We start from the raw sequence: 24,899 nt of genomic DNA on the forward strand, positions 1-24,899 counted from the left end.
ACTGTAGCAGCTGTATTAACTGCAACCACTGTGGCCTTTTCACTTCAATTTTCACATTTAAATTGGAATAAGAGACAAGCAAAGCTAAAGGATCTAGTATCCGCTAGGGCATTCCTAAGGTCTTTTATACCAAAGCTATAATAAGTAAATGTTGCAGCAGCTTAAGGGTCAAATTTAGGTTTGGAGCAAAAGAAGGTCAAAAAGTACCAATCTCCTGCAAGCCAGTTTGCTTGTATAATTTTGCAATAGTGCACCTTTTGCACATGGTTATACTTTTCTGTGACTTCTGGAAGGTTAAAGAAATCCACAGGACAAAAATATACACTAAGCAAGCAAAACCTTCCTCAGAATATCCTCTGTGTTTTGCTTCAAAGTCCTAATTTTAAGAAATGCCAACAGTTCCAGAGCACTTTTTGCACAATTTTAGTTCCAAAATGTGCTTCTGTGCTAATTTTTTCCTTCCTGGAAAGTGCAGGAAATTAAAATATTTGAGCAAATGAGTCATAATTTCTGTTCTCGAGAGTTACTTTGAATTTTGTCCTCCAATGAAACTTCCTCATTGCTACATATATGTAATGGATCCGTTTTTGAAGGAGGCAAATCAATACTTGAGCACATGTCCGAGTTGCCCACTTCTGTCAGCTGGGCTATTTATACACTTATTTCTGCTTAGTGCACAAATTCATTAAATGTATATGACTATTTATGAAATAATTTGACATATAAATACATGTGTGCAAAAGGTTAAAATGAGTGATAATTACTTAGAGACAGATGTACTAATCCACAGTATTTACTGCTGGTATGTGGCCATTTGTATAGTTTTGCTGAGGATGCAAATAGCTCCAAGCTCATTAGCATCTCTAGCAAAATTGCATGAGACCTTTTTTTTGTGTGCATTGCTGTGGCCAGGAACTTTTTATGTTTCTGGCCAGAGTGACACATGAGCCTGGCCCAGGAAGAGTCATTTCGTGTGAACTTAAAGAAGACCTGCAGTCAATGTGAGGTTCCCCCTGACCACTCCCAAGTTCTGCAGAAATTGCTTGGTGGTTGAGTGGCCCCTTCCACGTCAACCCGAGCCCCTCTCGAACCATAGATGTTAGAAGCCCTGCCCCCGTGTCACCCTGCCTCCTTGGTCCCTAAAATTCATGCAGATTCCACATTAGGGGTCAACCCCTCATGCCCCCAAAAGTGTACCTCATTGGAGGGGTGGTCTTCGGTGGGCAGGCGTGAGCCCTATTTGGTCCTGTTCATTAGTAGCTGGTTCTATGTGTCAAAGGAGCTCCTGAGGTCTACTGGGACCTTTTTGGAAACAGGCGCTGATGAGACAGGATTGAGTGAATATTTTTTCTACCCCAGGAAGGATAATTCTTTAGGTAAACTTTTGGGGGCACAGGGAATAGGAGGAGGGGATATTGACCTTAATAGTAATTAGTATGATGTTGGGGGACAAGGGGATGGGGAAAGGGGTGGGACTTCTAAATGAAGTATTAATTTAACATTTAGGATGTGTGAGGGGCTTGGGGTCAGGTGTGGGGCCACTAGACTACCAGGCAATTTGCACTATACTTGGGGGTACTTAAGATGGGTTGCAAGGCTCCTTTAAATCCCCATGGCAGTTCACATAAATCACTCTTCCTGGGCCTGGCCTAAAAAAATAACACCTATCTTGAGGTGTAGTTTTCTTTTCTGTGAAAAATCAGCCCACAAATTATTTTTGCATGCCCATTTTTGGAATGCTGCCCACCAATACGCTGTTTTGCATGATTTTTCATCTCAGTAGCTTAGTACTGGGGATTTGAAAAAACCTTTGCGCTTAGCGGACCACATGCAAACATTTGCTATTAAGAAGCAGACATTTGTAAATGTTTTTCACAAAAGGAGTTTTCACAAAAAAATATCACGCAAAGCATCCACACTTTCACATTTTTGTGCGTTTGTGGATGTTTTGTGAAATTTTTTATGCAAAGAGCTGTTTTGTGAAAAAGCTTTGCAATTTAGTACATTGGCCTCTTAATCGTTTATTTTGCTGACTAAGGGTATTATAAATCATTAAATCATTTTCTTGCATGTATTTTGTAGATAACATTAAATTAAACAGACTGCGATATAATACAAGTTCTCTTACACGACTTCAAATTTTACAGATGGTCAAACAAAAGAATTAAGCATGTTTATACAGTTGAAGACCATGGCAAGAAAAATAGCACAGACAGTTGCAGTCTGTTACAAATTAATTGATGAGAAATAAGCAATTAGGTTTTCTGATAGTTTAAATGGCTAGAAACAGCTAACCACTGCTTTCATTTCAATTTATAAGTGGGGGTGGCCAAAGCCAAAATGATGATGATGAAAGCCTTGCCCATGTAAGATGGGATGAAACAAAGGATGAAAATATATGGAAGCTGAAGCTCCTGTACTGAGATGTGGCGCTATCAAAGTTGGTATAAGTGCTGTTTGTGGCAATGACTGCAGGGTCAGCTGGGATGGATGGATGGCTGCGGTAGAGAGCAAATGTATCGGGTGCCCTGACAGGAAAGTAGGATGGGTAGGAATGATGGTTGGTGTTAAGGGTGAAAGTGAAATAGGCATGAAATGTGAGTGAGAATGGGGATAGATGTGAGTCAAAGGTAAATGGCTGTTATGATGATGGACTGAAGCTGAGCAAGCATAATGCTGCAGAAGTGCATGGCGGATCGTGGTTATGGAAGCGTGCTGCTGAATAGGAACTGGCTGAAGTGCTGATGCTGCTGTTGTGGAGAAGGCAGCTGATCCTGTAGTAGGCAAAACTTTAAGATGCTTTGAGAAGAACTCTTTCTGCATGTGCTGCTGGGCCTGCCGCTGCAGTAACCTGTATTTGTCTATTTCATCAGGTGAAAATGTTATAGGATGTGTAGCTAAGGGAGAGACTGATTTATTACAATCTTGTAGCTCATGGTCTATACCAATATAGTTCTGCATAGTTCTGTCATAACAGAGATGTGGATTTCCTTCCCTCGGACTTGAGCGAATGTTTTCTTCATGCAGTCTGATTTGTTCTTCTTTGGTGTCTGTTGAATCAGTTGCAGTAGAATAACTTTTAGATTGAAAAGCACCAGGGAAATCATCGGGAACTGGGTCACAGTTTTGTATAAAAGGTTGCATTTGGCTAATTAAGGGATTTGATTGTCCCTCTACAGCTGTCTGAATTTCTGTGCTCACATAATGACATCCAGTTCCTATGCGAATTATGTCTTTAAAAAGACAACTATCATAATCAGTATGTGTAGTCACAGTTAGTTCATATTTTTGTGACTCTCCAACCCTATTTTTGATGACCCCATTTACAGTTGTGCTAGCTTCATCATTATCCATGCCATCTTCATTTACAACGGGTACTTTCTCATGTACAGGTAGAATTGTTGTATCACTTACCGACGGTGGAAGTTTAACAGTGAAGTAATTCTGTGAATAGTTTTTCATCTGCATCCTGCAGTTTTCTGAAAATCCTTCATGAGTGTTTGCTGTTTCTTCTTTTTTGGACTGCATTCTTTTTGAAAGTAACTTGACTGTTGATGACTTGTTTTCATCCACTGCAATTTTTCCCAATGAATTTACTGAGAGTCTGTTTTCATAGTTTCTTGAGTAGAAGGCAGAATTTGGAATGTTACTGTGCAATGGGTCCTCTTTTCTCACAGTACCGTCATAGTTATCTGCACCAATGTTACTCTCCCTGTTGCTCTTGTGCAAAGAATACACTTTTGAATTTTGGAAAGATCCTGAACTGTTACATCTTGATCGCCTGTAGCCAGACCTTTCACAACTGCTAGCCTGTCGCAAGTGTGACTTTTCTGAGAAATGCCTCCCTCTACCATCACTGTACTTATTATTATAATATGGGTGACTATTTCTGTGCTGCTTTGATTTACATTTGTGGTGAGGATGGCTTTGCCTGGAATTCTTTTTAGATGCTTTGTGCTTTCGAGTTATAATGACATCCTTTTCTTTACTTTTTCTAGCTCTTTGACTTGATGTATTAAACATTTGGTCTTCCTTGTTATCATCTGAAGACAGTGTAGAGTTGTGCTTTCTGTTCCTGCACCCTTCCATTGATTTGTGTGTTCTCTCACAGAAAAAGGGCATGTGATGTCTACTTTTGTGGTCACTGGATCTGCGATCAGAACATGTATTTGCATAACTAGATGTGGCACTGCCATTGGAAGTGTCCAAATAAGTAGAATGCCATCCAGAATACATTTTTAAAGAAGACAAGTGTCTCCAGTTTTGTAAAGAACTTCCATCACTTTCACAACCTAAGTACCTGCTGTGAGAATTTGATTTATCACCAAAACAACCACATGGCTCATTTTCACAGTCATTTATATCATTACTGTATTCATATTGTTTTAGGCTGGATTTGCAGTACTCTTGTGTATCATACTTATCTTCTGAACTAACTAGACCAAGATGTGATTGTTTTGGCTTCTTAGCTTTACAGTCTAAAGAAGAAAATGAATTTTTGTCATTTATACCACTTAATACTGTTTTTTCACAATCATCTAAATGTCTCTTTGAACATCCTTTTTGTTTTGAGGAATGAGAAGAATTATGTGCAACCAAAGCTTTCTGTGAGATATCAAGGTACATAGACACATTAGATTCATTTTTATTTAAATATTTTGAATTGTTTAATCCACTTTCTTTAGCTTCTTTATTATTTGTGTTTGATTCAAAGTTTTTTGGGGACAATTTATCTAATGAACATTTTGTTTTCTTTGGTTTCAAAGACTCATCATCTTTTTCAATTGACGTGTCCGTGTCGCTAATTAAAGCTGAATCTTCATTCTCAACCATGATCTTATTTTTTAAGTATTCCCCATTGCTGTCTGTGTTTGCTTCATCATTTGTGGTAGTTTTTGTATTTTTGAAAAGTTTAAAATCAAAATATAATGGATTACAGCCATAGGAAATTGTAGGTTGGGTTTTTGTAAATAGAAGTAACTCTGTGGGCCACTGAAGAGAAGTGCTGCCATCTTTGCTCAGTACATGAAGAAAAGACAATGCTTTGGGAGTAATATTGGTAATCAGGGAATTATTCATATCAGGTTCCACGCTTGTGACTACAATTTCTGACGTTTCAAGGGATTTTTCTGTTTCGGCCACACCGAGGTCACAATTTAATGCAGATGCATGGCCATCCTCAACAGACTTTTGCAAAGAAAATTCAGTGAGATGTTCTATTAGCCCATTATCACTGCCCTCGCAACTCTTTTCCTGTGGATACAAATTGTTTGCTTGGCACTGATAAGAAACCCGGGCCTCTGGGGAGATCCCAATCTCATTGAATTCCTTCGCTTTCTCTATTTCCTTTGAGGAGCTGGCTAAACCTGTATCTGAAACAAGCAGTTCAGATGAGTTAGAAATCTGAAGGCTATCAGTTATTTCAGGTACTTTAGCATCTTTTTCACTTTCTCTTAAAATTTGAGTTATGGTAGATGTACTGTCAGTTTGACCTTGTGGAACAGACACACTTTTGCCCTCATCTGTGTCTGTTTCATCACTCGCCAAAGAATTAAAGCTTTCCATAAATTGCTTAGCCTTATAGTGATATGACTTGCTGCAATCATTTGTTTCTTCTGTGTTCTCATGGAAAACCGATGCTGCTGACTCCAGCTTTAGTGATGCTTTTTTAGCAAAACAAAAAGAGACGCCTGCCCTGGGGCTTCCACTGCTGCCCTCTGAGGATGGTGGTGAGAACTGATCACCGGGTGAGGTGCAGCTCTCAGTGTGTGATGAGTCTTTACTTTGTAAGAGCTCCTGATGTTTTCCTGATGAGCCGAGGGTAAGATTTTCCACTTCACACGCGACAGTGCATTTGGTACCTGCCGTACTTCTGTAATCCTTATGGGTGACCACGCCATCCTGCGGATGCTTTTCAACAGCTTTTCTGAGAGTTTTAAAAATTGGGTCACCTCTTGAAGCACTAGAAGGAAAATAAAACATATGTTACAGAACTGAAGAAAGGATCACAATCACCACTGAAAAATGGTGTTTCTGCTGAAGTTATTTGATGGCTGCTTATTGCACAGACAATATACCATTGAAGATAAAAACTAATATATCTATGATTGCTGTGGAATGCTGTTCAACAATGGCCAGTGCAGGCCCACATAAAATCATGCTATTATAATTAGATTACAAAAAATAACAACAGCAAAACAACTGAAGGTCTACATTCAAAAGCCATTTAGACGGATGACATAATAGTTATCCATCTAAATGGCTTATCCAGCTACATTGTAGCTGGCTAATAAGTTAGGTGCCTAGAATTTAGCCAGATAAGGCATGGATTCATCAAAATGCTATAAATATAGCAGAAATAGAGCCCATGATAAAAAAATGGCACAGTTAGGCTAATTTTCAGTGTATCGCATCTCATAGGCAATTTATGCATTGCAAGTTGTGTTATCCCCTCACGCTGTGTCAGCACGTCATGCGTTGCGTCAGTGTGCATGGAGAATTATTTTTCTAGTTTATATTCACTGTCTTCCTGAAGCTGCCTCTTCAAGGGTGTGTCAGGAGAGGAGAATAGGTGAGTTGGTGGTAGTTGGTTGGAGGTATTTAGCAAATTCTGAGTGAGGTATCCTGTGGCTTGTTTCTCATCTGTTTCCCTTTCCCTTTGTCTATTGTCTTGATCTCTATGTGTGATAATTTTTGTTAGTTTGTCCTGTTTGTCTGTCTGTCTTTGTGTTTTGGTGAGGCGTGGTGGTGAGGCGGAGGAGGAGTGGCGAGGAGGATAGGCGTGATGGTGAGATGGAGGAGGAGTGGTGAGGAGGAGCAGTAAGGCATGGCAGTGAGGTGGAGGAGTGGTGAGGCATGGTGCTGAAGTGGAGGAGGAGTGGTGAGGTGTGGTATTTTAGGAGTGCAGAGTATGGAGCATGATAGGCAGGGGAGGAGGAAGGAGGATGAGGCCAGGAGTGCTAGGGAAAAGAGGAGGAGGAGGAGAAGGAGTAGAGATAGGGAGGGGGAAGAGATAGGAGGAGGTGGGGGGATGGCATAGGCAAGTGAGTTCAGTGGGAGGCAGAGAACAGGCTAGGGATAGACAGAGAGGGCAGAGGGAGGGAAATTGTTAGGGCAAGTGCAGGAGCAGGGGTAAGGAATGGAAGGGTGAGGAGAGTGGGAGTGAGAATGAAGAAAGGGAGGACATCTCTCCAGAAGTTGAAGTAGCACCCCCTTCAGGCAGCCAGGCAGCAGGGCACATTCATCTGAGGGCATTGAAGTTCAGCCCAGAGGAAAACAAGATGGTAATTGCTGGGTTCCTGGAACATTATGTCATGCTCTTCGGCAACCATGCGGCCAAGACCTTGAGGGCATCAAAGGGCCAGAGCTGAAGTACCATCGCTCAGGCTATCTCAATGCACAGTGGTGTGAAATGGAGAGCAGGTGACCCAAAGGTAATGGGACATAAAGGCACAGTTGAAGACACACGGAAAAGTGTGTCTCAGCTCTTTCAGAAAGATGGTTCCTGACTCCTGTCTGTAATTGGCAGGTATCACAAAATTGCCTGCTTTCTTTGATGCAATCCTTTAGTATGCGCAATCTCTGCTTAGCACGGTTTTGAGTGGGTGATAAATTTTAGCAATAGCCTACAGTCACTTAGGGGCTAATTTTCAATAGGAATTACGCATGTGGATGAAACCAATCTTTTAGCAATTTTCAAAAGCCGTTTACTTGAGTAAAGCTACTTACTTGAGCAAATCCTATGAACAGTTCGATGGCATATATTGTAGTATTTTTCAAAAGTCCAGTTACTCGAAAAAAGTGCATTTACTAGAGTAAAACCCAGATCACACCCATGCCCCACCCCTTTTTGGCAAAAAATATTTTTGATGCGCATAATGGGAGATACGAGTGTGGCTGCGGGCCTTTTAAAATCTGTGTAGTGCTTGCGGGTCTGAGTCATGTGTGTATCTTCCGGTTTGGGCACACACAAAGCTTTTAAAATCGACCAGTGTGTGCATAGCTTAAAGGTGAATTTTAAAAGCCTAGTGTGCATACTAATTAGGGGATGCGTGAATAAGTCGGGCTTACACATGCAGAGGGGATTTTAAAAGCCGCCTGGATATGCGCATATCTCCTGTAGTGCGCACGTCTCCAAAGTTTTCAAAAAGGGGCAGCACATAGGCATGGTCTGGGCAGGGCGTGGGCATTTCAGAGCATTAACCAGAGATGTGCACATAAATACTTATGCGCCTGGGTGCGTGCCCAGATCCCCTGCCACGTAAGTTTACTTCTGCTATGGAGGAGGTAAACATTATAACATAAAAAGAAATGGGCAGATCTGCAGGGCTGGAAGGGACGAGGTTAACTGAAGTGAGTGAAGGCTATTAAACTAGGGGGATTGCAGATGACAAAAAAATTAAGCAGAGCAGTTAAATCTCAAGCAGATTGTGGTGAATGGCAGGAGGACCTTGTGAGACTGGAAGACTGGGCTTCCAAATGGCAGATGAAGTTTAACGTGGACAAGTGCAAGATGGTTAAAAGACAGGAAGCAAGACTGAGATGCACACAAAGAACCTCTCTTCTTCTTTTTCTTGAATTTTGTATTTCTTCTGTTTAAAAAATGCCTCATACTAAGTGAAAGGCCAGACTTAGGGAGCATGTTGTCAGCTCTCCCTTACCTGGCTTGATTCAACATCTGATTTTCTCTGTGGCGACGCCAGCAGTTACTCCCAATGAGATGGCCACTGCGGAGAAAGACGGAGAGTGGAAATCTTTTCTGCTGGCTGATGAAATCCCCCTTAGCCCGAGAGTGCCGGCAACACCATTTCCTCCTTAATATGGAATTTTGGTTCCATTGGATTCCTTGGAGGCTACCCGAGGGGTCTTGCCTCTACCGGGTATATATCCGGAAGCAGAGGGGAGTGCTGTTTCTTTAACCACAGTGGCAGCAGCAATGCTAGATGAAGAGAAAGTCCCTGTTCCATGGAATTTTAGTATGAATCCCTCTTTGCCCCTGGATTCAATACTGCTTCCCCCATTGGGCCAGGTACGGTTACACCCGGTCCTGTGGAGATGATTTAAATGCCCAGGTTAGTAAATTTACATTTTCTAAACTACCCACAATTACCTTGGAAGTTCTTTGGAATGCTCTGATCAATTTGGAATCTTCTATTCTACATTAACTTGTTGCACCCGTCGGTCACAGACGGCTGCAACCTCTGTTGCTCACCTCTCTTTTCCCTGCACCAGCGATTCTCAGAGCCATGGCGGCCTCAGCCTGCAAACGCTGCCTTCCTCGGCGTCCCCAGGATGGCATGGGCGATCCCGTCCACCATCTTGAATCGGGGATTACCTAGGGCACGCGTGTACACGCCAGGCTCTCTCTTCTTCACGTCATGGTGGGAACATCGGGGGCATCCCCTCCGCATGATGTCACCTGCTAGTGTATTTAATCCATCCAGCCTATGCTTCCTACGAGTTAGTAAGGTCTCCCTTCCTGATGCATAAAGGGAAAAATAACCCTTGCTGTAGTTACACAATGTTAGGTTCTATCATAGGAGTTACCACCCAGGAAAGAGATCTAGGCATCATTGTGGATAATACATTGAAATTGTCAGCTCAGTGTGCTGTGACAATTAAAAAAGCAAACAGAATGTTAGGAATTATTAGGAAGGGAATGGAAAATTAAACAGAAGATGTCATAATGCCTCTATATCGCGACATGGTGAGACCACACCTTGAATACTGTGATAAGTTCTGGTCACCGCATCTCAAAAATAATAAAATTGCACTGAAGAAAGTGCAGAGAAGAGCGACCAAAATTGATAAGCGGCATGGAATGGCTGCCCTATGAGGAAAGGCTAAAGAAGTTAGGGCTGTTCTGTTTGGAGAAGAGATGACTGAGGGGGAATATGATAGAAGTCTACAAAATCATGAAAGGACTTGAACAAGTTAATGTAAATTGGTTATTTACTCTCTCAGATAATAGAAGGACCAGGGGGTACTCCATGAAGTTAGCAAGTAGCTCATTTAAAACAAATCAAAGAAAATTCTTTTTCACTCAGCGCATAGTTAAACTCTCAAATTCATTACCAGGGCATGTGGTTTCAGCAGTTAGTGTTACTAGGTTTAAAAAAGGTTTGGATAAGTTCTTAGAGGTTAAATCCATAAACTGCTATTATGTGCACACATCCACCCAATTGTTATGGTAATTAAGCAATAGTAGCTTGTAGAGATGTGAATTGGAAGCAGTATCGGTTCCGATTCCGGTTCCGATTCACATCGTGAAATTTTAATCTTGCAGTCCGATCGAATTTTTTTTTATCGGCTGTGCCCAAGCCAATAAAAAAATACAGCCGACTCTTTAAAATGAGTTTGTTAGTATCCCCCCACACTCCGGACCCCCCCAAAATTTTTTTTAAATAACTGGTGGTCCAGCGGGGGTCCCGGGAGCATTCTCCCGCACTCGGGCCGTCGGCTGCCAGTAAACAAAATGGCGCCGATGGCCCTTTGCCCTTAGCATGTGACAGGGTATCCGTGCCATTGGCTGGTCCCTGTCACATGGTAGGAGCAATGGACGGCCGGCACCATCTTTAAAAATGGCGCGAGCCATCCAGTGCACCTACCATGCCACCGACCAATGGCACCGATGCCCCTGTCACATGGTAAGAGCGAAGGGCCATCGGTGCCATTTTGATTAGTGGCAGCCAACAGCCCGAGTGCGGGAGAATGCCCCTGGGACCCCCGCTGGACCACCAGGTATTTAAAAAAATTTTGGGGGGGTCCGGAGGGTGGGGGGATACTAACAAACTCATTTTAAAGGGTCAGGTTATGTTTTTAGGTTGTGTCCTTTCTTCCTGCCCACCCACCATAATGATAAGAAAACCCACTAAATTAATCATGGGGTTTCTTATCGCTATCGGGGACCCCCCTGATATCTGACGATATTGAAAATATCGGACGATATTTTCAATCGTCAGATAACGATTCACATCCCTAGTAGCTTGTGATCTATCTAATGTTTGGGTAGTTGCCATGTACATGTGACTTGGATTGGCCACTGTTGGAAACAGGATACTGGGCTTGATGGACCCTTGGTCTGACCCAGTATAGCATTGCTTATGTTCCTATGTTCTAAAAAGATGATACTCCCAAGTGTGTCCAGATAACTAAACATAAAATTAAATAGTTTAGCAACAGCTATTGAAAGATGAATATAACAGCTAAAATGTAATAATAGGACACATAATGACACTTTACATGAGAAACTACAGCAATATAATTTAATAGATTCCTGACTATATTTTTTTATTGGTATTACAGTATACCTAATTTTAAAATTGCTAAAGGATAGAATTTTAAGGATACTGTCAGATTGCCATTAAAATTTTTATTTAATGTTTTTTTTATTTAATTTCCATCTTTTGTAACTGATTAGCCACTTCAAAGCAGATTACATTTAGGTACCAGAGTTCATACTTCTTAAATTTTGATAATAAGTATTATGAGTCTGCTAATGACACTTGTATGTTTTTACTCACTCATAGTTGGTCAAAAAAATGGTCTTTTCCCCCTGAAATTTGGCAACAGGATCAAACTTCCAGTCCTTGACAAATTAAAACAAAAACATTTGCAATAGCTGGGGAGTTAATCAAGCCTGAAAAATGTGAATGTGTTAATTTTTCTGGCTTTTATTTTCTTATCAAATTTAAAAACACCTGAGAATTTTAAACCCTGATTCCACACTCAATTAGAGACATACTTAAAGCAAGCATATTTGTTATTCTAAAATTTTTATATAATGACGTTGTCAGGAAATTCTGGTTTAGCATTGATCTTGACAGAAATGTAAAAAATACAGCTAATAAACTAGAGTACTTTTGAAAAGGAGGAAATTTTCAAAGCAGTGATGTACATATATGTAACATACTATGATGTCAATTTTCAAAGCTATTTACATGCTTAAAATGCAATTAGGGGTGTGAAACGTATTGATAATGGTATACAATGTAGCAATTTTCAAAAGCCCACTTATATACGCATAAAGGGCCAGATTTTGTAACCTACGTGCGGGTGTAGATTTGTGCGCACAACCTGGCGAGCACAAATCTACGCCCGATTTTATAACATGCGCGCGCAGCCACGCGCATGTTATAAAATCCGGGGTCGGCGCGCGCGCAAAGGGGAGCGCACTTGTGCACCTTGCGCGCCCTGAGCCCTTGGGGAGCCCCGCTGGCTTTCCCCGTTCCCTCCGAGGCCGCTCCGAAATCGGAGCGGCCTCAGAGGGAACTTTCCTTCCGCCCCCCCAACCTTCCCCTATCTAACCCATCCCCCCAGCCCTATCTAAATCCCCCCCCATCTTTGTTTTATTATTTATGCCTGCCTCTGGGCAGGCATAGGTTGCACATGCCGGCCAAGTGCCAGCACACGATCCCCGGGCCCAGCAAAGTGGCGAGACCCTGGCCACGCCCCCGGCTCGCCCCTCCCCGCCCACGCCCCACCCGTTTTTTCAAGCCATGGGACATACGCGCATCGTGGGGCTTGTGCGCGTCGCCGAGCCTATGCAAAATAGGCTCGGCGTGCATAGGAGGGGTTTTAAAGGGTTACGTGCATATATTACGCTCTTAACCCTTTTAAAATCAGCCCCATAGTGCTTTTATGTGTGTCAAACCCAGTTTAGGGATGGTAACTTTCAAATGGGCGTACATGTACACATGTGCATTGGTGCATGCCTAGAGATGTGGCAATTTTATAACATATGCGTAAGGGTGGGCATTCGTTTGCAATGAAATAGTGAATACCAATGATATTTCCTATTTCATTGCATTTCATGGGACCAAAAACACAAAAGAAAAAAACATGAAATTTCATATGGTCTTTTCTTTATTATTTTTGTTAGAGGTGCACTATATTTATAAAAAAAAAAAAAATTGCATCCAGAACCCACCCCAACCTTCCACTCCCAGGCTGGTGACTGCCATTATTCAAAATGGCACCGGTCACCCGTTGCCCCTATCATGTGACAGGGGCTACTGCTGGTAGCCCTTCAATTAAATCTTTTTTGGGAAGCAACCATACATATGCATTAGGGATGTGCAGAGCAAAGGTTTAAGTTCATATGTCCATATGTCCAAAGGGGGTCCCATTTGCAGTCAATATGGACATAAACAGAATTCAATGAGTTGAGTATATGTCCATATGTGCAAATAAAAATTTAAACCCCTCACCCTCCTTAATCCCCCCCCCCCAAGACTTACCACAACTCCCTGGTGGTCCAGCGGGGTCAGGACGCCATTTCTGACCAACTTTGCAAGGAGCACGTGACGCCGCGTCACTCCGACGTGGCGCCGACGTCACGTGCTCCTCGGAAAGGCTTTCAGAAATTGCGTCCTCATTCCTCGCTGGATCACCAGGGAGTTGTGGTAAGTCTTTGAGGGGGGGATTAAGGAAGGTGAGGGGTTTAAATTTTTATTTTGGATCAACAATCGCGATTTCCAACTTATTCAACATAGCTATGTTGAATAAGTTGGAAATCCGATCGTTTATGTCTTATCACTTTTTTAAGTTAAAAAAAAAAAGTAGCGTTTTACATTTATGTTCAATACGAATGCACACCCCTAATATGCATACATATGCAAGTATGTTATAAAATAGCTTAGGTGCACGTATGAGTACACTGTGTTTATAGGATGGTATTTTTTAACAATATCCATATCTCTTGCACACTTTTTACCTTTGTAGCTGCTCCTTTCAGTTTTTTCTATTTTTCTCATTTTATCAAAGTTTCCCTTTTGAAAGTTTAGTGCTAGAGCTGTAGATTTGCTTACTGTCCCCCTTCCAGTCATTAATTCAAAATTGCCAAGTGACCCACCACCATTACCTCTCTCACCAATTCCTGTGCTCCACTAAGAATTAGATCTAAAATTGTTCCCTCTTTCATCGGTTCCATAACCAATTGCTTCATAAAACTGTCATTTATTCCATCCAGGAACTTTTTCTCTCTCTAGCAGGTCCTGATGTTACATTTACCCAGTCAATATTGGGGTAATTGAAATCTCCCATTATTACTGCACTGCCACTTTATTTATAACACATTTTGAGCCATGAATTGAAATTATCTATATGGCATAGACTTTCCTTTCTCTTTCAATGAATAGGTAATACTGCAGAAAAGTCAATAGCCTTTGCCATGTGTCTAATGTTCTTCCCTCTATTCCTGAAGTCTTTTTTGTATTATATGGATATCATTTCTAATGAGGTCTCTAGATGGATGAAAACATTGATATCAGAGTCCCATCTTTCTTCTATCATTGCTTTCACAACTTGGTTTGCATTTCTAAGAGCTGAGTTAATTTGTAGAAAGATGAATATTGCTAGATAGATAGATGTTGCCCTTCACAAACCAAAAAGCAAGTAGGAGGGCGAAGAATTGATTCTCATGTGAATATCTTATTTCACTAATGCAGTGATGTTATGTCTCAATGAGCTAGTTTTCTAACCAAGGGTGTCAAAGTTCCTTATTTACTGTAAAATGGCATGCACTCCGCTGCAACATTTATGGATTATAGATCAATGCTACACAAGCTTTATCCTTTCACTTATAACTTTTCCCTTGCAGTTTACTCCCATCAGTATCGTTACATTTTGTCTTCATTGGTTAGCTCAGTTTATTCAAAGTTGACTAGAGCATGAAATAGCATACTGCTCCTGGCATGAAACATTAATAGCACTTCTTTATCATTAGTCCTCAGATAAAAGCTGTCAAACTAACATATTAGACCTTACTTTTCTGTAAGAAAAAATATTTCTGCCTTTAAAATCAATAGCATTTTATTGAACTATTAAATAATGCAACCCTCTTTGGTAATGTAAAATAGCATAAATTGATCTGCCTAGAAATTGAAATATGCACCTAGTATACTACAGCAGGGCTTTTCAACCTTTAATTGAAGAAAATTACAATACCTAAAATGCATTTTATCTGTTTTGTAGAATTGGCAATATACTTCAAATTTGAAAAGTTGCCACAGGATGTTAGCTATATTAATTAACTAACTGGAAGAGTCATAGTTTAATTCCAATCTGCAAGTCACTTAAGTTAAAGGATATGCTTCCTTTTCTAGGGAATAATTTACCCTTTTCAAGTCTTCAGCATATGTAAGTGTCATTATAACAACTGTTTCTCAAAAGTAATGGTTTAATATAGTATTATAAACCTTGTGACCTTGTAATTCTCAATTAAACTAGCAGAGTTTAGCATAATTTAATTGAGAAAATTACTAGAAAGATTTATGAAACTTTCCCTTTTGAAACACAACATAGACTGTGTTTTCTGGGAATATATAATATTTCAGATCTTGTGCACAGTGTAATAGAGCACAGGTGCTCACTTATACAGGTATACTCTGAAGACAGGAGCTCACCAATTACACAAGTGGGTCATGTGGTCACACTCAGCACTGAATAGATATCTGTTCCACAGCTTTTTGTAAAGACCTAGGTGACTTTATTGAACATGCAAAAGTGTTCCCTTGCTGATATGGCCCCTTCAGTTTCAATAATAACATTCTGATTTATAGAGAATAACTCCAAATGGGGAGTTGAAAGGATATGTGTGACTGATGAACTGCTGGCATCAAAGAGCATCTGTTACATGTTAGCAACTTTATTTTCTCTGAAGGTTAGGCAGTTCACCGTAGTCACACAAAAGGCATTCCCTAGATAAGGGCTGTCTTCAAGAACAAATGTGACATGATTTTGCAGAGTTAAAATATTTTTCTGTTATCTCTCTATATTCCTTATTTATTTATTTATTTGGATGATTATATACATTTTTTGTCCTAAGACATATCAAAGTGGTATACAATCAATAAAAATTACATTACATAAAATTACATATAAAATGACCAAATCCACCATTTCAATAAACTTATTGTACCTTAAGCCATTAAAAAATGCAGCATCTTTTGAGGAGAACCAAGATGGCTGTCACACCGTGAGCACGGAAAACTCTTAGCTCCGTGGGTTTTTCTTTGAATCCTATCTTTCGTTGAATATTGCCTTTTCATTTTTCTGATGCCGCACTCAAAAAGAAAGGCAAGGATTCGTGAAACTTTTACATCTACTCCAGATGCCTCTTTGCGACAAACGCGGATTGAGGAGGTTTTTTGCACAGCCTTGCGTGCGCCGACCCCAGATTTTATAAGATACGCGCGCGTACTTTTTTAAGATCTATCTCTGAGTTCCTATAGCATTCCTGTGGCATTGCTAAGGCATTACCAAGCAAATGGCTTGAGATAACTTTAGCTTTTTTTTCTCTGAAAACTGAATGGACCTAACTTTTAACCACCTTTTACATTATCCATTGAAATGAATAGGGAAAATTAAATCACCAAGAATCCCACTCACACAATCCCCAAAACACACCAAAACTGTCAGATAAACTTTTAAATACATCATATCCTGTATAATTCATAGCCATTACAGCTAATTTAGTTACTGAGACAGAAATTTTTTTATCCCAAACCAAGGACCAATGCAACCCCGATATTTAAAAAGGGCTCCAAGGATGATCCATGAAACTATAGACCAGTGAGCTTGATTTCAGAGTTGGGAAAAATAGTGGAAACTATTCTAAAGAACAAAATTACAGAACATATAGAAAAACATGGTGTAATGGATCACAGCCAACATAGATTTACCCAAGGGAAGTCTTGCCTCACAAATTGGCTACATTGTTTTGAAGGGGATAATAAGCATGTGGATAAAGGTGAATCAATAGACGTGGTGTATTTGGATTTTCAGAAAGCATTTGACAAAATCTCTCATGAGTAGAGATGTGAATCGTGTCCTCGATCGTCTTAACGATCGATTTCGGCTGGGAGGGGGAGGGAATCGTATTGTTGCCGTTTGGGGGGGTAAAATATCGTGATATATCGTTAAAATCGTTAAAACCCGCTAAAACCCACCCCCGACCCTTTAAATTAAATCCCCCACCCTCCCGAACCCCCCCCCAAATGACTTAAATTACCTGGTGGTCCAGCGGCGGTCCGGAACGGCAGCGGTCCGGAACGGGCTCCTGCTACTGAATCTTGTTGTCTTCGGCTGGCGCCATTTTCCAAAATGGCGCTGAAAAATGGCGGCGGCCATAGACCAACAGGATTCGACGGCAGGAGGTCCTTCCGGACCCCCGCTGGACTTTTGGCAAGTCTTGTGGGGGTCAGGAGGCCCCCCCCAAGCTGGCCAAAAGTTCCTGGAAGTCCAGCGGGGGTCAGGGAGCGATTTCCCGCCGCGAATCGTTTTCCGTACGGAAAATGGCGCCGACAGGAGATCGACTGCAGGAGGTCGTTCAGCGAGGCACCGGAACCCTCGCTGAATGACCTCCTGCAGTCGATCTCCTGCCGGCGCCATTTTCCGTACGGAAAACGATTCGCGGCGGGAAATCGCTCCTTGACCCCCGCTGGACCTCCAGGAACTTTTGGCCAGCTTGTGGGGGGCCTCCTGACCCCCACAAGACTTGCCAAAAGTCCAGCGGGGGTCCGGAAGGACCTCCTGCCGTCGAATCCTGTTGGTCTATGGCCGCCGCCATTTTTCGGCGCCATTTTGGAAAATGGCGCGGCCGAAGACAACAAGATTCAGTAGCAGGAGCCCGTTCCGGACCGCTGCCGTTCCGGACCCCCAGGTAATTTAAGTCATTTGGGTGGGGGATTGAAGGAGGTAGGATTTGGCAAGGAAATGTTTAAGTTATTTGGGGGGGGTTCGGGAGGGTGGGGGATTTAATTTAAAGGGTCGGGGTGGGTTTTAGCGGGTTTTAGTGTGCCGGCTCACGATTCTAACGATTTATAACGATAAATCGTTAGAATCTCTATTGTATTGTGTTCCATAACGGTTTAAGACGATATTAAAATTATCGGACGATAATTTTAATCGTCCTAAAACGATTCACATCCCTACTCATGAGAGGCTTCTAAGAAAACTAAAAAGTCATGAGATAGGAGAAGGTGTCCTTTAGTGGATTAAAAACTGGTTAAGAGACAGGAAACAGAGTAGGATTAAATGGTCAGTTTTCTCATTGGAAAGTGGTAAAGAATGGAGTGCCTCAGTGATCTGTACTTGGATCAGAGCTTTTCAATTTATTTACACATTGTTGTGGAGATGACGAAGGGTGTGGACCCCTTGCCCGAGGGGGAGTTGGCACTACCTTAGAGGGCAAACCCCCGCAGGTCCCCACCATTGGGAGGCGAGGCTGGGCTGATGCAGGGACCGACTGGAGCTTCACCAATACCATCCCCGTTCCCCGCGGGTTGAGCCTTTGGGTGCGTAGGGCCGGCTGGTCTTAGGTGGGCCCCTGTGAAGATGGTGGATTCACAGCCGGAAGAGTCGTCCAAAGTCGTTCCACGATCAGAAACTAGAGGATCGCTGATAGCTAGTCCAGAGTCAGAAGCCAGAGAGTCGCCAATAGCCAGTCCGAGGTTGAAGCCAGAAGAATCATTGAAAGGCAGTCCAAGGTCAGAAGCCAGAAGTCACCGATAGCCAGTCAGAGGTTGAAGCCAGAAGAATCATTGAAAGCCAGTCCAAGGTCAAAAGCCAGAGAGTCGCTGATAGCCAGTCCGAGGTCGAAGCCAGAAGAATCACCGAAAGCCAGTCCGAGGTCAAAGCCAGAGAGTCGCCGATAGCCAGTCCGAGGTTGAAGCCAGAAGATCCGTCTGTCAGATTCTAGGCCCGGTAATTTCCAGGACGCACTGGGCATGATGCCAGCACATGTCCTGCTCCACCACAGTAGAGGAAGAGGCCACCTTGCTGGTGCCTGAGGCATTCCTGAGGGGTTAATTTACCCCGACCCAGTTGCATGGGTTCCTCTAATGTGGTTCCTGGGGTGCCCGAGTCGGACTTTGGAGATGGTGAGTGCTGGGGACGTTGGGAAACAGAAGAGGGTATACTCAAGAATTGAGCCTCCCGGTAGCATTTTTGGAGGCGCCAAGCGATGTGCCCGGTCAGGTCAATCAAGACATCTAGGAACACTGATAGCTCGCGGGCTGCAAGTTAATTCTTGATTCTGGAACTTAAGCCTTCCAGGAAAATGGCCCTCAGGCAACTAGTATCCAAGTGGAGTTCGGTGGACAAGGTTTTAAATTCGATGACGTATTCGGAAAGCGTCTGAGAACCTTGGTGTAAATGGAGAAGAGTCACCCCGGATGCTGCCTGCTGAGTGGGGTCTTCAAATGCGGTGCGGAAGAGAGCCGGGAAGCCGTTCACATCCCGCAGAACTGGGTCTGCTTTTTCCCACAGGGGTGATGCCCAGGCCAGGGCTTTCCCGTCAAGAAGAGATAAGATGTAAGTCATCTTCGTGATGTCCTCTGGGAAGAGGGTTGGTTGTAGGGTGAAGTGGATGCTGCACTGATTAAGGAAGCTTCTGCACATCTGTGGGTCCCCCGCAAAGCAGGGGGGTGGCCGCTAAGGGAATCACTGGGTGACCTCCTGGTACCAAAGGTGAGGCAATAGGCATCGGGGGCAGGGACGCAGCTGTAGAAGTGGTGGAGTCCAACCACCGATTTAGATTCTCTACTGCAGAGGCGAGCGTCTCTAGGGCCTTCTGCTGCTCAAGGATCCTTTGAGCTAGGCCCGGGATGGCTTTGAGGGCAGAGGCCTCTGCTAGGCCCACAGACTTGGCAGTCTGTTGTAGGGGTGTGCATTTGGTCCCTACGTATTGGCAATCTGCAACGGATGTGGCCATATTCGTTGTATTCATGGGGAAGCAAAACGTATCGCGATTACACACAAATACACAAATCTTCGCCGAATTATTCGGCCGCCTAAAGAACCCAATTTAAACAAACCCCCCTCCCTCCTGACCCCCCCAAGACTTACCAAAACTCCCTGGTGATCCAGCGGGGGGTCCGGGAGCCATCTCCTGCACCACACCCTGGGCTGCCGGTTTCAAAATGGCGCTGATAGCCTTTGACCTACCATGTCACAGGGGCTAACGGTGCCATTGGTCAGCCCCTGTCACATGGATGGCCGGCGCCATCTTGTGCTCCTACCATGTGACAGGGGCTGACCAATGGCACCGGTAGACCCTGTGACATAGTAAGGGCAAAGGCTGTCGGTGCCATTTTGATTACTGGCAGCCGATGGCCTGAGTGCAGAAGATGGCTCCCGGACCACCAGGGACTTTTGGCAAGTATTGGGGGACCCTGCTGACCCCCACAAGACTTTCCAAAAGTCCAGCGGGGTCTGGGCGTGACCTCCTGCACTCGGGCCATCACCTGCCATTATTCAAAATGGTGCCGATAGCCTTTGCCCACAATATGTCACAGGGCCAATCGTCAGCCCCTGTGACATAGTGAGGGCAAAGGCTATCGGTGCCATTTTGAATACTGGCAGTCGATAGCCTTTGCCCTCACTATGTCACAGGGGCCGACGGTCGGCCCAATGACATAGTGTGTGGGCAAAGGCTATCGGCACCATTTTGAATAATGGCAGGCAATGGCCCGAGTGCAGGAGGTGGCTCCCGGACCCCCGCTGGACTTTTGTCAAGTCTTGTGGGGGTTAGCAGGGTCCCCCAAGACTTGCCAAAAGTCCCTGGTGGTCCAGCAGGGGTCCGGGAGTGATCTCCTGCACTCAGGCCATTGGCTGCCAGTAATCAAAATGTCACCAATAGTCTTTGCCCTTACTATGTCACAGGGGCTACCGGTGCCATTGGTCAGCCCCTGTCACATGGTAGGTGCACAAGATGGCGCCGATGGCCATGTGACAGGAGCTGACCAATGGCACCGGTAGCCCCTGTGATATAGTAGGTCAAAGGCTATTGGCGCCATTTTGAAATCAGCAGCTGAGGGTGAGAGTGCAGGGGATGGCTCCCGGACCCCCCGCTGGACCACCAGGGAGTTTTGATAAGTCTTAGGGGGGTCAGGAGGGTGGGGGGTTGTAGTTAATTTAATTTTAGCGGGGAAACAAATAGAAATCGACGTATTAACGTATTGGGGCGCCATAAGGCCGAATGCAACGTATCTGCCCCCCGACGAATCCGAATCCTGAATGCAACATATGGCATCCCTCTGCACATCCCTAGTCTGTTGTGGAGATGACGAAGGGTGTGGACTCCTTGCCCGAGGAGGAGTTGGTGCTACCTAAGAGGGCGAACCCCCACAGGTCCCCACCGTCGGGAGGTGAGGCTGGGCTGACGCAGGGGCCGACTGGAGCATCACCAAAGCAGCCCCATTCCCCGCAGGTTGAGCCTTTGGATGCATAGGGCTGGCTGGTCTTAGGTGGGCCCCTTTTAAGACGGTGGATTCACAGCTGGAAGAGTCAACAAAGTCAGTCCATGATCAGAAGCCAGAGGATCGCTGATAGCCAGTCCAGAGTCAGAAGCCAGATAGTCGCCAATAGCCAGTCCGAGGTCGAAGCCTGAAGAATCACCGAAAGCCAGTCTGAGGTCAAAAGACAGAGAGTCGCTGATAGCCAGCTTGAGGTCGAAGCCAGAAGAATCACCGAAAGCCAGACTGAGGTCAGAAGCCAGAAGTCACCGATAGCCAGTCCAAGGTCGAAGACAGAAGATCCATCCGGAGGAACCAAAGAATGGGAGCTGGAGCAGGAACAGGACTCAGAAGGCAGGAACAGGAAGCAAGACACCAACGCAGCTCAGAAGACTCCACCAGAGTGAAGCAGATTTGTTGCCAAGTCGAGGAACAGGAAGAGGAGGCTTCTATAAGAAGTCCCAGGCTCCTGACGTCATCCAGGGGGCTGAACTGCCTCAAGACGGCGCTGGCCCTTTAAATGTTTTCAGGAGGCGTGGCCACACACCTAGGAAGGGCCCTGCCCGAAGTGGTTTGCTGGGGAAGTTGATCTGCGGTTAGATGCTTCGAAGAGGCAGTTGGGAATCGGCCAGCCCACCGCAGAGTGCTGCACAGATTCAGTGGCAGAGCCCGCGGGAGTGGAGGATGCCCGAGGCTTGCTGCGACTCCCTGCCATCACATGGGTGCCGATGTCCAGAGAGGAGGTGAGGAGAGCCGGCAGCGGCGACCCACAGTGTCTAACATAAATGATCTGGAAATGGATACAGTGAGTGAGGTGATCAAATGTGCAGAAGACACAAAATTTTTCAGTTATTAAATCCTCTTGTGATAAATTACAAGAGGACCTTTTGAGACTGGAAGATTTGGCATCATAATGACAGATGAAATTTAATGTGAACAAGTTCACAGTGATGCATATAAGGAAAAAAATAACCCGTGCTGTAGTTGCATGATGTTAGATTCCATATTAGGAGTTACCATCCAGAAAAAATATCTAGGCATCATAATGGATAATACATTGAAATTGTCAGCTCAGTGTGTGGCAGCAGTCAAAAAAGCAAATAGAATGTTAGGAATTATTAGGAAGGGAATGATGAATAAAATATAGAATGTCATAATGCCTCTGTATCGGTCCATGGTTAGATCACACCTAGAGTACTATGTGCAATTCTGGTTACCGCATCTCAAAAAAGATATAATTGCACTGGAGAAGGTAAAGAGAAGAGTGAGAAAAATGATAAAGGGAATGGATAGGCTCCCCTTTGAGGAAAGGCTAAAGTGGTTAGGACTGCTCAGTTTGGAGAAGAGCCGGCTGAGGGGGGATATAATAGAGGTCTATACAATCATGAGAAGACTAGAACAGGAAAATGTGAATTGGTTATTTTACTCTTTCAGATAATCAAATGACTAGAAACATAGAAACATAGAAATGACGGCAGAAGAAGACCAAACGGCCCATCCAGTCTGCCCAGCAAGCTTCACACATTTTTTTCTCTCATACTTATCTGTTTCTCTTAGCTCTTGGTTCTATTTCCCTTCCACCCCCACCATTAATGTAGAAAGCAGTGATGGAGCTGCATCCAAGTGAAATATCTAGCTTGATTAGTTAGGGGTAGTAGTGTGCCGGGAAAACCGGCACACTAAAACAACCTTAAAACCCACCCCGACTCTTTAAAATAAATCCCCCACCCTCCCGAACCCCCCCAAAATGCCTTAAATTACCTGGGGTCCAGAGGGGGGGTCCCAGTGTGATCTTTTACTCTCGGGCCTCTGGTGCGTTGTAGAAATGGCGCCGGCGCTACCTTTGCCCTGTCATATGACAGGGCAAAGGTAGCGCCGGCGCCATTTTGTTTTTTGTCCCCCGACGTCAGGAGCGTAGGAGATCGCTCCCGGACCCCCGCTGGACCCCCAGGGACTTTTGGCCAGCTTGGGGGGGCCTCCTGACCCCCACAAGACTTGCCAAAAGTCCAGCGGGTGTCCGGAACGATCTCCTGCAGTCGAATCGTGTTGCTGTACGGCCGGCGCCATTTTGTGCAAAATTTTGTGCAAAATGGCGCCGGCCGTACGGCAACACAATTCGACTGCAGGAGGTCGTTCCGGACCCCCGCTGGACTTTTGGCAAGTCTTGTGGGGGTCAGGAGGCCCCCCAAGCTGGCCAAAAGTCCCTGGGGGTCCAGCGGGGGTCCGGGAGCGATCTTCTGCGCTCTTGACGTCGGGGGACAGGAACCGAAATAGTGCCGGCGCCATTAACGCAGACGTGGCCCGAGAGTGGAAGATTACACCGGGATCTCCCCACTGGACCCCAGGTAATTTAAAGCATTTTGGGGGGGTTCGAGAGGGTGGGGGATTTATTTTAAAGGGTCGGGGTGGGTTTTAGGGTTGTTTTAGTGTGCCGGTTTTTCCGCCCTCCCCCTTCCCCTCCCCCTTCCTCCGATTTACGATTTTTGACGATAAATCAGGGGAATTCCTATTATATATCGCCTCTAACGATTTTTGACGATTTAAAATATATCGGATGATATTTTAAATCGTCAAAAAACGATTCACATCCCTACTAACTAATGAGCAACTCCACCATAAAAAAAACTAATGAGCAACTCCACCATAAAAAAAACCTTAATGGTTACTAACCAACTGTAACCTAATAGAGTACTATTTGCAGAAATCAAATGGCCACTCACATAACAATGACGTTAAGTTTAATTCTTCGTTCATAGCCCACGGTGCCGAAGAGTTTAATGTATAAATCCAGAAAGATTCTCGATAATTCAAATGAGCCTCCATGTTACCTCCACGAGATAAAAAGTGGATCTGTTCAATAATAGTCCATTTCAAATCAGTGAAATTATGCCCCACATCTATCAAATGCTGGACTATAGGTGCTGTTAATTTAACTGTGTCGAACCGCAATTTGTATGCTACCAATCATACTCTTATCGATCATGTTGTACATCCCACATATATTTTTGGAGACAGGCAGAATATGGCATAAATGATATTAGTTGAAGAACAGTTAGCAGAAGACTTTCTAATGATTCTGTATCCCATTGTGGGTCCTTGCCATACTTTGCTGATTATAGTATAGTATGCTTGCACCAACTACATTGTCCATGCTCAAAGTGTTCCTGTTGTCTAGTAGGATCAACCTGATCTCTCAATTGTGCATGAACCACTTTGTCCCGGATATTCAAACCTCTAGACATACCTATTGAAGTTGGTTCTTTAAATATTTCATGCAACGCTAGTATATGCCAAAGCTTTTTAATTGCGGTGGCAATAGTCATAGCAGCTGTTGTTAGCTTTAAAACACAACTTAACTGGGAATGTTCCTTCATTGGTTTATATTGTAATAATTGTTGTCTGTCACTATATTTAGCCCTTTTATAAGCTCTCTGAATTGCTTTATTGGGATACCCTCTAATAGAGATGTGAATCGTGTCCTCGATCGTCTTAACGATTGATTTCGGCTGGGAGGGGGAGGGAATCGTATTGTTGCCGTTTGGGTGTGTAAACTATCGTGAAAAATCGTTAAAATCATGAGCCGGCACACTAAACCCCCCTAAAACCCACCCCGACCCTTTAAATTAAATCCCCCACCCTCCCGAACCCCCCCCCCAAATGCTT

At 43.9% G+C, this 24,899-nt stretch overlaps 1 protein-coding gene across 1 annotated transcript in view; it reads right to left on the bottom strand.

Annotated features, from left to right (window-relative positions):
• Positions 1–2,052: 2,052 nt before the first annotated feature.
• Positions 2,053–24,899, bottom strand: part of ZNF804B (zinc finger protein 804B) — an 825,765-nt gene continuing 802,918 nt past the window's right edge. The window contains exon 5 of the mRNA XM_029587048.1: positions 2,053–5,962. Coding sequence (XP_029442908.1) covers positions 2,314–5,962 — 3,649 coding nt within the window. The 3' untranslated portion in view covers positions 2,053–2,313. The remainder of the gene's footprint in view (positions 5,963–24,899) is intronic.

Source organism: Rhinatrema bivittatum, chromosome 2, assembly GCF_901001135.1.
Source record: "Rhinatrema bivittatum chromosome 2, aRhiBiv1.1, whole genome shotgun sequence".
NCBI lineage: Eukaryota > Metazoa > Chordata > Amphibia > Gymnophiona > Rhinatrematidae > Rhinatrema > Rhinatrema bivittatum.